General features: G+C 57.6%; 8 protein-coding genes across 8 annotated transcripts; 5 read left to right on the top strand and 3 right to left on the bottom strand.

Moving 5' to 3' along the window:
• The first annotated feature begins 151 nt into the window (after positions 1 to 151).
• Positions 152 to 2,030, top strand: BDV59DRAFT_9369 (glycoside hydrolase family 76 protein). The gene is made up of 4 exons (XM_073697366.1): positions 152 to 309; positions 369 to 573; positions 618 to 1,321; positions 1,377 to 2,030. The coding sequence occupies exons 2-4, from the start codon at positions 453 to 455 to the stop codon at positions 1,938 to 1,940; spliced, it is 1,389 nt and encodes a 462-aa protein (XP_073553491.1). The 5' UTR covers positions 152 to 309; positions 369 to 452; the 3' UTR covers positions 1,941 to 2,030.
• An 89-nt stretch (positions 2,031 to 2,119) lies between these two features.
• BDV59DRAFT_197606 (uncharacterized protein) lies at positions 2,120 to 2,589 on the bottom strand (the record flags this gene model as incomplete). The annotated part of the gene is made up of 3 exons (XM_073692967.1): positions 2,120 to 2,247; positions 2,301 to 2,485; positions 2,552 to 2,589. 3 exons carry the CDS (start codon positions 2,587 to 2,589, stop codon positions 2,120 to 2,122), a joined length of 351 nt encoding a protein of 116 aa, XP_073553490.1.
• A 1,951-nt stretch (positions 2,590 to 4,540) lies between these two features.
• Positions 4,541 to 7,632, top strand: BDV59DRAFT_9278 (putative chitin synthase activator (Chs3)). Its single transcript, XM_073697349.1, has 4 exons — positions 4,541 to 4,608; positions 4,695 to 5,128; positions 5,186 to 7,210; positions 7,264 to 7,632. Exons 2-4 carry the CDS (start codon positions 4,774 to 4,776, stop codon positions 7,395 to 7,397), a joined length of 2,514 nt encoding a protein of 837 aa, XP_073553489.1. The 5' UTR covers positions 4,541 to 4,608; positions 4,695 to 4,773; the 3' UTR covers positions 7,398 to 7,632.
• Positions 7,633 to 7,720: 88 nt separating this feature from the next.
• On the top strand, positions 7,721 to 9,381 carry BDV59DRAFT_167410 (DODA-type extradiol aromatic ring-opening family dioxygenase). Its single transcript, XM_073687896.1, has 4 exons — positions 7,721 to 8,070; positions 8,140 to 8,312; positions 8,379 to 8,539; positions 8,616 to 9,381. The coding sequence occupies exons 1-4, from the start codon at positions 7,771 to 7,773 to the stop codon at positions 9,077 to 9,079; spliced, it is 1,098 nt and encodes a 365-aa protein (XP_073553488.1). The 5' UTR covers positions 7,721 to 7,770; the 3' UTR covers positions 9,080 to 9,381.
• Positions 9,250 to 9,698, bottom strand: BDV59DRAFT_197603 (L51/S25/CI-B8 domain-containing protein; the record flags this gene model as incomplete). The annotated part of the gene is made up of 4 exons (XM_073692966.1): positions 9,250 to 9,308; positions 9,361 to 9,393; positions 9,444 to 9,550; positions 9,613 to 9,698. 4 exons carry the CDS (start codon positions 9,696 to 9,698, stop codon positions 9,250 to 9,252), a joined length of 285 nt encoding a protein of 94 aa, XP_073553487.1.
• A 217-nt stretch (positions 9,699 to 9,915) lies between these two features.
• Positions 9,916 to 11,204, top strand: BDV59DRAFT_167403 (mitochondrial pyruvate carrier family protein). The gene is made up of 4 exons (XM_073687895.1): positions 9,916 to 10,337; positions 10,393 to 10,408; positions 10,549 to 10,685; positions 10,736 to 11,204. Exons 1-4 carry the CDS (start codon positions 10,147 to 10,149, stop codon positions 10,914 to 10,916), a joined length of 525 nt encoding a protein of 174 aa, XP_073553486.1. The 5' UTR covers positions 9,916 to 10,146; the 3' UTR covers positions 10,917 to 11,204.
• Positions 11,205 to 11,416: 212 nt separating this feature from the next.
• On the top strand, positions 11,417 to 13,288 carry BDV59DRAFT_9275 (putative extracellular exo-polygalacturonase). The gene is made up of 8 exons (XM_073697348.1): positions 11,417 to 11,893; positions 11,951 to 12,317; positions 12,372 to 12,430; positions 12,482 to 12,642; positions 12,690 to 12,878; positions 12,926 to 13,027; positions 13,077 to 13,151; positions 13,200 to 13,288. The coding sequence occupies exons 1-8, from the start codon at positions 11,584 to 11,586 to the stop codon at positions 13,233 to 13,235; spliced, it is 1,299 nt and encodes a 432-aa protein (XP_073553485.1). The 5' UTR covers positions 11,417 to 11,583; the 3' UTR covers positions 13,236 to 13,288.
• Positions 13,289 to 13,474: 186 nt separating this feature from the next.
• On the bottom strand, positions 13,475 to 13,963 carry BDV59DRAFT_197600 (uncharacterized protein; the record flags this gene model as incomplete). The annotated part of the gene is made up of 1 exon (XM_073692965.1): positions 13,475 to 13,963. One exon carries the CDS (start codon positions 13,961 to 13,963, stop codon positions 13,475 to 13,477), a length of 489 nt encoding a protein of 162 aa, XP_073553484.1.
• Positions 13,964 to 14,139: the final 176 nt, after the last annotated feature.

Genomic DNA, 14,139 nt, shown 5'->3' with positions numbered 1-14,139 from the left:
GGCCAAGACCCATCTCGTGGCTTGGCGATTGCTGGTTTTAGTTGTCTGAGGCCAAAGACTGCCGAAAGATTGGCCGTCATGGCCGATGTGTAGGAACGCTCTCTGGCGGCCAACTTGGCGGCGTTCTCCAAGCGCTTATGGGGTCTTGGGGTTCGGTTGCAGGTGAGGGAGTTTTGACGGGTCTATATTAAGATGCCGTCTGTCTTGAGTTGTGGCTAGTGTTCAATTCAAGCGGTCTTTAAATGATGAGTTGTTCTAGGTATACTCTCGTTCTGGGGGCTTGATCACGCTCGTTTGTGCTTTGTCGATGTAAATTTCTCCAATTCTATTCCCACTCTCTTTCAATCTATTGCCTCATCAGATTACAGAAAAGCACTCAGACGACCTACGTTTTGCCGGTAGACAAAAGAACTATTTCGTCTGATCTCCCTAACACCGCATTGGATGCGGACATGAAGCTCTTCACCTCTGGGCATGGAAACCCCGTGCATTCCTGGTTGACCCTCATAAGTATAGCAACATGGGGAGCTCCTCTCGTGCAAGCGTCGATCTCCCTAGACCTCAACAGCAAAGGTACCACCGCCCGCCGACGTCTCCCCACAAACTGACACCCGCAGCATCCATCCAAAAAGCGGCCGAGACGGCCGCGGCCGGCATGCTCGAGTACTACACGGGCTACCGACCGGGCGACGTGCCGGGCAACCTCCCGGACCCATACTATTGGTGGGAAGCGGGGGCTATGTTCGGGGCGCTGGTGGAATACTGGTACTACACGGGGGACGCGCAGTGGAACGAGATCACGACGCAGGCGCTCCTGCACCAGACGGGACCGGCGGACAACTACATGCCACCGAACCAGTCGACGACGCTGGGCAACGACGACCAGGCGTTCTGGGGGCTGGCGGCGATGTCGGCGGCGGAGGTCAAGTACCCGAACCCAGACGAGGACGAGCCGCAGTGGCTGGCGCTGGCGCAGGCGGTGTACAACACGCAGGTGCCGCGGTGGGACGAGGCGACGTGCGGCGGTGGGCTGCGCTGGCAGGTGTTCTCGTTCAACGACGGGTACACGTACAAGAACACCGTGTCGAACGGGTGCTTCTTCAACCTGGCGGCGCGGCTGGCCGTGTACACGGGCAATGCGTCGTACGCGGACTGGGCGGAGCGCGCCTGGGACTGGACCGAGCGTGTCGGGCTTATCAGCCCCCGGTACGCTTTCTTCGACGGCACCGACGTCCGCAACAACTGCTCGTCGCTCAACCATATCCGGTGGACGTACAACGCGGGCCTGTTCCTGCTGGGCGCGGCGAACATGTACCATTTCGTGAGTGGCCGCCGGTTGGCTCGGTTCGATGGACGGAAAGTGCTAATCGCAGCAGACGGAGCGGTCCGAGCGCTGGCGCACCCGGTTGGAAGGCATCATTGACGGTCTGGCGCCGTTCTTCCCGGAGGACGATGTCATGAGCGAGGTCGCCTGCGAGCCGCACGACACCTGCAACATCGACCAGCGCTCCTTCAAGGCGTACCTGTCACGGTGGATGGCGCACACCGTGCAGATCGCCCCGTTCACGTACGACATGCTCATGCCGAAGCTGCGCGCCTCGGCCGCGGCGGCGGCGTTGCAGTGTAATGGGCCCGGGAACGCGTGCGGACTGCGGTGGACGCGAGGCGCCGACTTCGACGGGAGCACGGGCGTCGGCGAGCAGATGGCCGCGCTGGAGGTGTTCCAGGCGAATCTCGTGGATTCGGTGGAGAAACGGGTGACGGCGTCGACGGGGGGGATTAGCAAGGGGGACCCGAATGCCGGGGCTGATACCTCGGACGAGGACTCGGTGGGGATTGATACTGGGCACATTGGGACCGGCGATCGGGTCGGCGCGGGTATTTTGACCGCGATTGTGGTTGGGTTGACGCTGTGTGGGGTGTATTTTATGGTGGTTTAACCGTGGGCGAACACACAGGGAGGGTATATAGTTGGGTATACTCTAGACGATCACGTCTCGGACAGGCGAAAAACGGGATCAGATCATGCATCAGTATGTAGCTATAATACAATGTCGTCAACTCATCGCCTGGACACCATTTTCCCAGTACAAATACAATGGTCTCACCAGGAGCTGGGCTACTTCCCACCCAAGAGCTCCTTTCGCATCTCCTCCCGTTGTATCCTCGCGTCGTCCTTGGCCTGATCACGCAGCGCCTCCGCCTCGGAGCGTTTCTGTTCCTGTTGTTCCTGCGCGGCGTACCAGACTGTCTCCCTGTTAGACCAGACCGGGGATCGGGACATGAGCCATATGACGCACTCGACTTGTCAGACTTGGACCACTGCTTCAGGCGATTGACGTAGTCGTCAAACTCCTGAGCGCGACGATCGCCTTCCTCCAGACTGCGGCGCTGGAGCTCGGGGTTGTACCGTTTGAAGAGTTCCTCGTCGGAGGGCCGGATAGATTGCACGAAGGCTGGGCCGCCGACGCAAATGACGATGCCGCTGGGGAAGAGGATGTTAGGAGCCGGTGGGGGGAATGCAGACAGGTGGGGAGAAGGGGACCCTTACGCTCCCAGCATTTTGAGCCATGTGCCTGCGCGAGACATGGTGGTGTTTGGAGTGGGAAGACGACGATCGATGGCAGTCGTGATGATGTTGCTGTTGGTTGGCGGAGGTCGATGGTGGCGGTGCAGTGGCCGGCGGGCCAGCCACCGCCACAGGCGCAGTAATCAACGGCCAGCGTAAGACATAGTTTTAATAGTCAGTTCCTTAGCGCTGGGTCCTCCCAGACCAAACTCCACGCTAAAACTAAAACGACCCCATACTTGACTGTCACTGGATTGTTCCTGGTCTGCCATGTTCTGGTGTCTTAGACATGCCTCAGACGGGGAGCCCGGGTCTCCGGCCGTGGAATTGCTGCAGAATGGTGCCGAGGAGGGAAGTTTGTTTTTGGTTTTCCTTTGGACTCCTGCGAATGGTTCTTGCAGGGCGAGCCAGTGGTGGATGTCCTGTTCGAGTAGTGGGGGGATGATCATCATTTACCCGAAGCGCAAAGATAACCGCCTCGTCCCCTCTGGATCTCCCGAGGGCCGATAGCAGAAAAAGTTCCAATCAAGGCGTCATGGAAGACTCGGAAGAGGACGAGCGGAATGTTAGTGTACAACTGGTTGTGTGGTCCATTGCTCTGGTCTCGGGTCTCATTCTCGTGGTTGGATTCCATTCCATGTGCACCACTCATTTCAAGGCCTGAACATTCCCGTTGCAAGGGGCGGTCCACATTTCGTAGGTTCAATATGTGCCCAAACGATACGGCACATGCCAGTCTGACCGGTCGAAGTCGCTGATAGAGCGAGCCGAGAGGGAATGGGCAGGTGGTTGGTTGTGTTGTCCGGCGTCGTGTGCGGCGCCTGGAGTGTACCAGTCTATGAATGAATTGAGTGCATGACTGGGAGTTCTGATAGCCGCGCTGAATGGATTGAGTCGACACGATCCCAGCAATTTCCCGACGGAGGGGTTTCAAAAGACACAGCTGGATGCATTGCAGCAGGCCAATGAGAGGGACACCCGAAATCCACCCTTGCGTTTCAACGGAGATTACGCTGCCCGGGAGATACAGATTGACATGGCGCGGGACTTTAGTCTTTTGCGACGTTGGGGAGGACCAACAGAGTTGGGGACGGAGTCGAGGATGAATCCATTGTCGAGGATGTGAGACCGACGCTGTAGGCGGTTTAGGAGTATGTAGTATAGAGTGTAACACGTCCATACCCGGTGTCATATTTGGAGACCCTGGGACCCTTGGACGAGACCTGGTCGGACTATCTGGATGGTATGCTGAGTAGAATGTGACTCTTATGTGTACTACGTATGTAGGTCTTCAAGGCACTCCATATGAAGCACTAATACGTTGAAGATGCTACTAGGTCCTGGCCGGAGTACGCAGTATAGTACCCAGGTCCTTCAGAGGGCCCGATTAGATTTAATGAACAAGTAAGGCAAAGGGTCTGATATTAAAAATTGCAGCGGGACGCAGTGGGTCACCAGCACCATGAATCCCTCGACGCATCTGCACCCACTCCGGGGGGGAATTCAAGCCGGAATTCAATGAAGACGATACAAAGAATGAAAAGAATCAAAATATTCAGCCCGAAAAGGGCGAGGGCAGGACCTCTTACCTAAGCCCTCCCGGGGCCCCTCATTGGTGGAGGCCGTCAGGTACCGGCGGTTCCCTCTTTGGGCCCTGACCAAACATGGATCGATGTCAGTCGCATTTTATTAATACCACTTCCTCTTCTTCCTCTCTCTCCTCTCTCGCTCTCTCTCTGTCTTCTCTCCAACTCCCTTCCATCACCCTCACCATCTCTCCCCAACTCTCCTCTCTCCACTCCTTCATTCCTTCGGAGTGGCTGACTTACTGTCCTCGTGCCCTTTCTTTGATCGGTCAGTGTCCCGGCGCCGGGTCCGATCGCGCCTCGGTCTTGCGCCAATTCCGCCGACTGTCCTTCCACTGACTGCTGGGCTAGATGCTTCAGGGTATCGTTCTAGACGCGGACGTCCTCCTGTCATCCCTTCACATCGATCTATGGTTTGAGTTTCCTGTCATTCTTTGCGCGTTCTAGTTTCCAGTAAGCTCTCCGTCCGGCATGTGCCCGATCTGCCTCGCCCCTCCAGCCTTGTGCATTTCGTCTGACCCCAGTTTGTTTATAACCAGTGCTTGTGACGTGTGACAACATCTTCCTGTGAGATCCTGGTTCCGGCCGACTGAACGATTCCGCATTTTCCCCCCCGACATGGCATACCCGCAGCGCCCAGGCCAGCGACCTCCTCCCATGAGGAACTACGGGCCCCGTGCGCCCCCTGCACGGGGCCCCCCTCAGGACGGTTACTACGATCCGGGATACTACGACCAGGGTTATGACTATCAATATGCCGACCCCCAAGGGTATGGCTACCCTGGTGACCCCTCCGTTCCCAGGTCGTATGGTCCGCCGCGCGGGGCGCCTAGACCTCCTCGAGGTGCTTACCCCCCAGTGGACCCGAACCCCGACCGTAGCTACGCATATAGTGGACGGCCTCCACCCCCCAATGGTTACGATGGCCGTCGCGACCGTAGAGCCCCGCCCCGGCCGGACCGCATGAGACCAGGTGCGTGGATGGAGAGTACCCCTGGGTATCTTGGTCAACAGAACTGACCAGTCGCAGCTCCCCGCGGACCCCCTTCTGATCCGGACAGGATGCCCTGGGATAACCCGTTCCCGATGTTTCCGTCAAAAGAGTCGAGTAGTCGATCCCGGGGGATCGAGGGCGGCATGGCGCGGATGGATTTGAATGGCCCTCCGCGACCTCACACGTCCAACAGTCGGCGACCCGTCCCGCCGGGCATGGACGCCCGTGGACGAGGATATGGCCCTCATCCTACGCGTTCCACGAGTGCTGGACGCCCCCCGGCAGGCCCTTCGGGGTACGATCGCTCATATACCGAGCCCAGTGCTCCACCGCCTCCGGGACCGCATATGAACCGTAGCGCGACAATGCCGGTCACCTCTGGCATGGACGGCCCCATGTACCCCGGATACCATGATCCTGCCCATCCGCCCGAGGACCACAACGACACCGAAGATCTCCTGGATAGCTATTACAACTCCGCTCCCACTGACGAAGCCGACATGCCCAACTTCGATGCCATGCCGGATTCCAAAGGGACCCCGATTGATGAAAGCCTTCCGGGGCTAGAGACGCCGAAACAGAAGACTCCTGTGGATTCGACTCCCTCGGGGGGCAAATACGCGGCATTCAATCCGCAGTCGGACATCCCCCACTCCAAGTCTCAGCCTAACATGAAGCCGGGGAGTGCGCCCAATCAATTCGAAGATGCCGGTTTCCAGTTCGATCTCCCGACACAAGGGAACTCGGGGGGTGGGCCCTATGGCATGGGAGGTAACGGGTATGAGGATCCCCAGGCGCAGTATCCACAACGACAGGGAAGTCGCTCAGCTACAATGGGTAGCTATGGCCCCCCTCGGCCGTATCGCTCCAACCAGCCGGTGAACGAGAACGAAGCGATGGATCCCCAGAACCCCGACGCGTTGCCGCACCACCCGGTGCCATTCCGCCCGGGTCATGACCAAAGCAGCAAACCGGCCCCCGTCCGTCAATATAACAGCACTCCGGCTCCCCAGCCGGCTGCCCCGCCGGCTGCCGAGGCGCCGGCGCTCCCCCCGCCCGTAACGCATGAAGAACTTCAGCGCCTCCAACAGACAGCAAAGGGTCGACCCTCTGACCAGAAACTCCACCTAACGCTGGCGAAGAAGCTCGTCGAGGCCTCGGTCGTTTTGGTCGAGAACACCCATATGGACACCAAGACCAAGACCAAGGCTCGGGAGAAATATGTGATGGACGCATACAAGATCGTCAAGAAGCTGGCCTCTGGTGGGTACGCGGAGGCTCAGTTCTATCTCGCTGACTGCTACGGCCAAGGACAGCTGGGGCTGCAGATCGACAACAAGGAGGCGTTCAACCTGTATCATTCCGCGGCAAAGTCCGGCCACGCGCAATCGGCCTACCGTGTTGCAGTGTGCTGTGAGATTGGTGCGGAAGAGGGCGGTGGGACGAAGCGGGACCCCTTCAAGGCGGTGCAATGGTACAAGCGCGCTGCGGCGCTGGGAGACCCCCCGGCCATGTACAAGATGGGTATGATCCTGCTCAAGGGGCTCCTGGGCCAGGAGAAGAACCCCCGCGAAGGCGTGTCATGGTTGAAGCGCGCCGCCGAACGGGCTGACGTGGAGAACCCGCACGCTCTCCATGAGCTTGCACTCATGTACGCGAATGCGGGCTCGAACGACGTGATCATCCGGGATGAGGCGTATGCCTGTCAACTGTTCCACCAAGCTGCGGAGCTGGGATACAAATTCTCCCAATTTAACCTGGGTGCCGCCTACGAGTACGGGCTGATGGGATGTCCGGTCGACCCTCGCCAGAGTATCATCTGGTACACCAATGCCGCGGCGCAGGGCGAGCACCAGAGTGAGCTCGCTCTCAGCGGATGGTACCTGACCGGGTCGGAGGGCATCCTGCAACAGAACGACACCGAAGCGTATCTGTGGGCTCGGAAGGCGGCCACCTCTGGTCTCGCCAAGGCCGAGTACGCCATGGGCTACTTCACCGAGGTGGGCATTGGGATCAATGCCAACCTGGACGACGCCAAGCGATGGTACTGGCGGGCCGCTGGTGAGTTCTTTCCCGTCCTGACCGCTCTGTTCATCCACTGACCGACCCGACAGCCCAGGGATTCCCCAAAGCCCGCGAGCGCCTCGAGGAGCTCAAGAAAGGCGGAGCGCGCATGCAGAAGACGCGGCTCTCGCGATCAGCCGTCAACCAGCAGAAACAGAACGAGGGCGACTGTCTTGTGATGTAATGTGATTGATTTTCGATACGGATATTCCATACGCCGGACGATCGTAGTGCATATACCCCCGTCTAATGAGAACCGTGCATATGTACATTTTCTTTTTCATACAGGATTGGGATGGATTGGGTGTATCATGTTCATGTTGGATAGTTCCTCTGCTCACACCTATGTTTAATAATATAATACGTGACGATCAAGTGTCTTCTATCGGATGGGGGCGGGTGGATTCCGCACTTCCGGTCGGATCGGATGATGCTGACAATTCTGCCAGTATCCGTACAGAGTAGAGTATATATATATAATCTATATCACGGCCTCCATCTGCATCTCCATCTTGAGCTCACTGTCGACCACCGGCTCACCTCTTTTCCGCCACCCTATGTCTCCCGATCCTGTCACAGACTCCCACCACAAGAAACCGTCCTCGATCCCCCTGTTGTCGCTACTCGCCGCACTCGCTGCAATCGCAATCGCCCTAGTAGTGGGATACATCAACACCGACGCCAATCTGTTCGGGCTCAGACGGATATTCGGATCGTCCGCCTCTGTCGTGCGATCGCCACCTGCCGCCGTGTCGTCCGCTGCACGCCAGTTCTCCCAACCCGCCGCACCAAACAAGAAGATCGCACCGGTGACGGATACCATGCGGACGCCGGTATACTTCCTCAGCCATGGAGGCGTAAGTGCAGACCGGGATTCCCTCCCTCCCACTCGCCAGACCGCGTACTGACAGACCACACGGCCCCAGCCCAGTGTCATGTACGACCACGACCACCCGGCCTACCACAAGCTGGGCCAGATCGGCCGCGAGATCACGGGCAAGGTGAAGCCGCGCGCGGTGGTGGTGTTCTCGGCGCATTGGCAGGCGGGCCGCGACACGATCCACGTGAACCACGCGGAGATTACGGATTTGATCTACGAGTAGGTTCTTGGACCGGTAACGGGGTCTGGCGTGGTGTTGCTGACGGCGGTGGCTTGCCTGTCTAGTTTCTACGGCTTCCCGGGCCACTACTACAAGGAGAAGTACCCCAACGTGGGGAGCCGCGACCTCGCGAACCAGGTGATTGGGCTGCTGCGAGCGGCGGGCATCAACGCCGAGGGCGTGAAGAGAGGGCTGGACCACGGCGTGTGGGCTAGTTTCAAGTGCGGTAGGTGGCCGTTGCTCGTCTCCTTTCTTCCCCCGTTGGGTTTCGTGTTTGGTGAGAGGGAGGCTGATGATGGCAGCATTCGAGCCCGAGTCGAACCCGCTGAACGTGCCGATCGTGCAGGTGTCGCTCTTCGACACGGAGGACCCGGTGCAGCACTACCGGCTGGGGCGGGCGGTGTCGCAGCTGCGCGACGAGAACATCCTGATCATCGTGTCGGGGATGGCGGTGCACAACCTGCGCGACATGCGGTTGACGTGGGGCGACCCGACGCCGATGCCGTACACGGCCAGCTTCGACGAGGCGCTGAAGGAGGCGGTGACGACGGCGCCGGGGGAGCGCGAGAAGGCCATGGCGGAGCTGCTGAAGCGGCCGGATGCGCGCCAGGCCCATCCGTACTTCGACCATCTGCTGCCGATCCATATCGGGGCCGGGGCGGCGGGTGAGGACGTCGGCCGGCGGCTGTGGACGTTCAAGGAGGGGAGCATGAGCTGGGCGCAGTACCGGTTTGGGGAGGTGCCGAATGCCACGAGTTCGCTGTAGAATGATAGCCGGGGGTAGACCTGCAGAGTGATAGACTAGAAGGGGGTGTTTTTGTTGTGTTTTGGTGTTGGTAAGCCGTGCAAAGATTTTTCTTCATTTCATCTATAGGTACAGTGGTAGACAACTGGAACACGCGGCGGAAATATACGACGGAGAGTGGAAGCAGTGCGCTATGAGGAGTTCTTCACCAGCTGGGTGACCTTTTCTTCGATCTGGGCGTCCGAGAGACCTGCCGGTGGTGGGTTAGCGGGTATGTTGGTTGGGAGGGGTGGGAGGCGTACCCATCAGAGCCTCTTGCTTCTCCTGTCCGAATCCTACACGGCTGTTAGTGCTGCTGGGGATCATGGCCGGGCAGAATTCGTACCGTATCGAGCATACACCCGGGGGATGGTACCGACAGCCTCCCGCATGAGGATCGGGGTGTTCGGGTTGTGCTTCTTCATGGTCGGGTAGGCGCGCTGGAGGAAGGACCTGGGGACGTCGGTGTCAGTCGTCGCGCCAATGGCTGATGTAGACTCGACCGGAGAGCTCACCTCGTCGCAGCGCTGGCCTGGGAAGTGTGGCAGAAGAGGAAGCGCAGCTCCTTCAGGCCCTGGGAGAACACGTATTTGCCGGACATGGCGGGACGGGGAGGATCGCGAGAGAGGAGCGAAGACAGCGACGGTCGAGGGGAAGTCGTGGAGATGGAATTGGGCCGGGCAGAGGGAGACGGTGGAGGAGATCAGACGGCGACAGGCGGAGCAGAAGTCGAAGCGGAGGACGAGACGAGGTCGAGCAAGAGACCAATCGAGTCAAGCGTGATGGTCACACCACACACCGCTTACCTCAGCCGGAAACGAGCCGCAACTCCGCCGACGTCGGTCTTCCTTTCCGCTCTCTCTCTCTCTCTCTCTCTCGCATCTCGCCATCTCTCTCCGTCTACTCTGCTCTGCTCTCTCCTTCGCCGGGTGCAATTGTCTCTTGGAATAGATTAGAGCTCTCTGATTGAACCCGGGATTCCTCGTTCCCTCTCACCACTCCCCGCCCTCTCCACTCCCGGTCATCCCCTTCATCCTACCATTCACATCATGTCTTCTCGTGTCGGTCTTCGCTTCTTCCAAAACGCCCGCGCGGCCTTCCGCAATGCGTCTGCTCCCTTCCGTCGGCCTGGTGCCCAGGGACGTCGCTTCCAGAGCACCGATGCGCCCGCCGCTGAGCAACAGAGCACCTTCCAGCGTCTATGGAACAGCCCGGTTGGCGTGAAGACGGTGCATTTCTGGTGCGTTCTTCCTACAGTGGTATCGTTGATCGAAAAGCTAACGGTATCTGCATAGGGCCCCCGTTATGAAGGTATGAACGCGATCCCCTATGACTCCTACAGTGCGGAAACGACGGTCATGATGGACACCGGCGACCTCCGATACGCCCCGTTACCCGTCCAACTACCCGTCCAACACCTCCCGAGCGATATAGCTGATGTTGGTATACAGTGGGGTCTGGTCATCGCCGGTATCTCCGATTTCTCTCGTCCTGCTGAAAAGCTCTCCCTGACCCAGAACGGTGCCCTGACGGCCACCGGCGCCATCTGGACCCGTTGGTGCATGATCATCACTCCCCGGAACTATCTGTATGCGCCTTATCGTCTTCGCAAGGACTGGACCGAGCTGACATGACCAGGCTTGCCGCTGTGAACTTCTTCCTCGGATGCGTTGGTGTGGTCCAGGTCGGCCGCATTCTCAACTACCGCCGCTCCGTGGAGGGATCGACGAAGGAGGCTGTCAAGGATATGGAGCACGAGGTGGTCGACTCGGCCAAGGCGACTGCGGCGAAGGTTGAAGCTGTCGTGGAGAAGAAATAGATTCTGGGTGATTGCGTGTGGGTGGTGTTCTCGTATCTAACTAACCCCTCAATGGCATACACTTTCATTTTTTTCCCCCTGTCTGGCTTGATAGACTGGTTGGTCGATGGTTGTATATATTGGATATAGTGCGAGCGTCAGTCATGAAGGCGATTCTTGACCGCGTCCTTTGGCCAACGTGCAACTCCAAGATGAACTCTAGATGAACTCCAGGACGAGTATATTAAACCGTTAGGAAACCCGCCGATCTGCATAATTTTCCTTCCAATCGGGCGATTCTCGGGCTGGCATCACGATAGTTCTTCCTCCTATCAGAGTCCCCAGCCGGCCAAAACACCACGATTTAGTCCTTTTGCTCAACTTTGGCTCTTCCATAGCTCCAATGCCACACATTCCTCCACAGAATTCGCTCCACTCACGTTCGCCCCGGATAATGGCGTCCAGCGTGGTGGGCTTCCCCTCTCGCAGACAGGGAATCGACAGGGGTTTGCCGTTCGAGTGGAAACACCCCGGATATATTCCACGCTGGAAGCTTCGGGACCGTCGAGCATATAAATTCACACTACCGTCTCCGGGCTGATCGACGTTCGTTCCAGAGATCGGGGGATCGTCCATCAATCTCGGCTCACACATCCCAAGGTCAATTGATCTCCATTGCCGCGTACAGATGAAGCTCCTCCACACCGTCGCCCAGACAGTCACCCTTCTGCTGTCGCTGGGTGTGTCTGTAGAAGGATTCAATCGGGCCCGCAATGACGCCTGCAAACCCAAGCACCCCTTCCGGCCTCTGCCATCCAGCCCGCCGCGCAAGAAAACCTGCCATGTACGCAGCAACGGCGACGGCCGCGACGATTCGTCGTATATCATGTCCGCGCTGCGGAAGTGCAACAACGGCGGCAAGGTGGTCTTCGACGCAGACACCGAGTACACCGTCGGGACCGCCCTGGATATGACCTTCCTCCGGCATGTGGATTTGGGTATGTGTGCAGTCGTAACTCCCCGACCCGGGCAGGGGCAATACTGAGAACGAGCAGAAATCCTCGGCAAGATCCAATTCACCAATGACACGGACTACTGGCAGGCGAACTCGTTCCGCCACACGTTCCAGAACGCGACGACCTTCTTCCAGCTCGGGGGCGAGGACGTGAATGTTTATGGTGGGGGGACGCTCGACGGGAACGGCCAGGTCTGGTACGATCTGTACGCGGAGGAGCCGTTGACGCTCCGGCCGATCCTGTTCGGGGTGATCGGGCTGCATGGCGGCACGATTGGCCCGTTGAAGCTGCGGTATTCCCCGCAGTGGTACCAGTTGGTTGCGAACTCGACGAATGTGTTGTTCGACGGGATCGATATCACCGGGTATAGTTCCAGTGAGAACGAAGCGAAGAATACTGATGGATGGTGAGTGCTCTTCCGGTTGTTGCTGCGATTGCCGCGACGGGACTAATTCTGTAGGGATACGTATCGGTCGTCGAATATCGTGATCCAGAACTCCGTGGTGAACAATGGCGATGGTATGTTTTCTGGAATTGTTGGGAAGGACGTGCTAACGGTGGCATGGAAAGACTGCGTCTCGTTCAAGCCGAACAGCACCGACATCCTCGTGCAGAACATGCACTGCAACGGGTCGCACGGTATCTCTGTTGGTTCTTTGGGCCAGTACAAGGGCGAGGTGGACATCGTCAAGAACATCCTTGTCTACAACATCTCCATGTACAATGCTTCGGTGCGTTTCTCCCGCTGGTAATGGGGAGGTTCGCTAACCTAGTCTAGGACATGGCGCGCATCAAGGTCTGGCCTGGTCTCCCCTCGGCGATGTCAGAGGATCTGCAGGGCGGCGGTGGTCTCGGCGCCGTCAGCAACATCACCTACGACCGGATGTATATTGAGAATGTCGACTGGGCAATCGAGGTGACGCAGTGTTATGGACAGAAGAACCAGACGCTGTGCAACCAGTACCCTGTATGTCCCCCGTGACTGTTGGGGATGTAGCTGCTAACAGGGAACAGAGCAACCTGACCATCTCGGATGTGCACATCCAGAACATGTGGGGTACCACGTCGAAGAAAAATGCACCCAATGTTGGGACCATCGTTTGCTCCAGTCCTAATGTGAGTACACGCTTGGGAGGGCTGTACCTGCGTAGCTAATGGGTGATAGGTCTGCTCGGACATTTATGTCACAAACATCAACGTTACGAGTCCTAGTGGAACAGACGACTTTATTTGCACTAATGTACGTTACTCTGGATACGGGACGGAATTATGAGCTAACACTGTCTAGGTTGACGAGTCGTTGCTCGATGTCGACTGTACTTAAGGGCATTCTGGCTGTGTTTCAGCATTGGTCTGGAGTAAAACCAGAAATAGACCTATTTGAATCAGAAATATACGCATTTTGAGCAGCAAGCACGTTTCAATAATTGTATGTAGCTAGATAGATGGAATTAGGAAGGTGTATTGTATTCCCAGCAAATCAGTTGTTCTGTCTTGACGCTGTCAGAGCTCGGTGTAGGCAGATTGGTTATCCACTACCTGTCTATGTTGCGCTTCACCTTTCTAGATATTCTTCCGTAGCTTTCGGAGGGCCTCCTGAGGGGAATCGATGCCGATGAGACAGTGGCGATGTTGCGGATTTACTGATCTCGATATATCCAACAGGACGACGGCGAGGCCCTCCTGCGCTCTCCTATACCTATTACTGAGAATCTCATACTCCGTCCACCTCACATCACGAAACGAATAGAATGTGTTACGCTGCTCTTTGTCCAAGTCTTCCCGTGTCTGGACATTTGGGAAGAGGGCCTTGAGGTCTTTCTCAAAGTCGGGGAATTCTGGTTTCTCCGGCGGCTCTTCCTGCCTGTCGGGGTCGACGTACTCCCATACCGACTTGTGTTGTGCGCGCAGTTGGATTTGATCAAACCAGAAAGACCAGTCACCCTTGGTAGTTAGAATAGGGTGGGTGGCGGCCTCGATATCTTCATCAGAGGGAGAGCTCTCGTAGCCGAGGCTATCGAACTTGAATGCCAGGTTTTCCAGACTGCGCATTTCTTCTGCTTACCTCTTCCGGTATGGACAAGAATGATGTTGAATGAAGAGAAAGGCGGGGAGCTCGAGTGGTGTGAATTCTTGCCAAAGCTCAACCGGCCATATACACAAGTTATGTCGAGCTGGCGAATCACCTGACTCCGCTGGGCAGCGCCCTGGGAGCCTACCAATAGCCA

Source organism: Aspergillus ambiguus (assembly GCF_047715705.1).
Source record: "Aspergillus ambiguus strain CBS 117.58 unplaced genomic scaffold BDV59scaffold_1, whole genome shotgun sequence".
Classification (NCBI taxonomy): domain Eukaryota; kingdom Fungi; phylum Ascomycota; class Eurotiomycetes; order Eurotiales; family Aspergillaceae; genus Aspergillus; species Aspergillus ambiguus.
Note: the sequence above shows the minus strand (reverse complement) of the source record. Positions and strands in the feature narration are given on the sequence as shown.

Bases quoted from the DNA above. Each gene is read 5' to 3' on its own strand.
- BDV59DRAFT_167403 (XM_073687895.1), top strand. From the start codon at position 10,147: ATGTCTTCTCGTGTCGGTCTTCGCTTCTTCCAAAACGCCCGCGCGGCC. The intron at 10,686-10,735 runs GTATGCGCCTTA...TGACATGACCAG, and splicing joins ATCACTCCCCGGAACTATCT to GCTTGCCGCTGTGAACTTCT.
- BDV59DRAFT_9275 (XM_073697348.1), top strand. From the start codon at position 11,584: ATGAAGCTCCTCCACACCGTCGCCCAGACAGTCACCCTTCTGCTGTCG. The intron at 12,318-12,371 runs GTGAGTGCTCTT...CTAATTCTGTAG, and splicing joins GCGAAGAATACTGATGGATG to GGATACGTATCGGTCGTCGA. The intron at 12,431-12,481 runs GTATGTTTTCTG...TGGCATGGAAAG, and splicing joins CGTGGTGAACAATGGCGATG to ACTGCGTCTCGTTCAAGCCG.
- BDV59DRAFT_9278 (XM_073697349.1), top strand. From the start codon at position 4,774: ATGGCATACCCGCAGCGCCCAGGCCAGCGACCTCCTCCCATGAGGAAC. The intron at 5,129-5,185 runs GTGCGTGGATGG...GACCAGTCGCAG, and splicing joins GCCGGACCGCATGAGACCAG to CTCCCCGCGGACCCCCTTCT. The intron at 7,211-7,263 runs GTGAGTTCTTTC...CCGACCCGACAG, and splicing joins ATGGTACTGGCGGGCCGCTG to CCCAGGGATTCCCCAAAGCC.
- BDV59DRAFT_167410 (XM_073687896.1), top strand. From the start codon at position 7,771: ATGTCTCCCGATCCTGTCACAGACTCCCACCACAAGAAACCGTCCTCG. The intron at 8,313-8,378 runs GTAGGTTCTTGG...TTGCCTGTCTAG, and splicing joins ATTACGGATTTGATCTACGA to TTTCTACGGCTTCCCGGGCC. The intron at 8,540-8,615 runs GTAGGTGGCCGT...TGATGATGGCAG, and splicing joins GTGGGCTAGTTTCAAGTGCG to CATTCGAGCCCGAGTCGAAC.
- BDV59DRAFT_9369 (XM_073697366.1), top strand. From the start codon at position 453: ATGAAGCTCTTCACCTCTGGGCATGGAAACCCCGTGCATTCCTGGTTG. The intron at 574-617 runs GTACCACCGCCC...TGACACCCGCAG, and splicing joins CCTAGACCTCAACAGCAAAG to CATCCATCCAAAAAGCGGCC. The intron at 1,322-1,376 runs GTGAGTGGCCGC...TAATCGCAGCAG, and splicing joins CGGCGAACATGTACCATTTC to ACGGAGCGGTCCGAGCGCTG.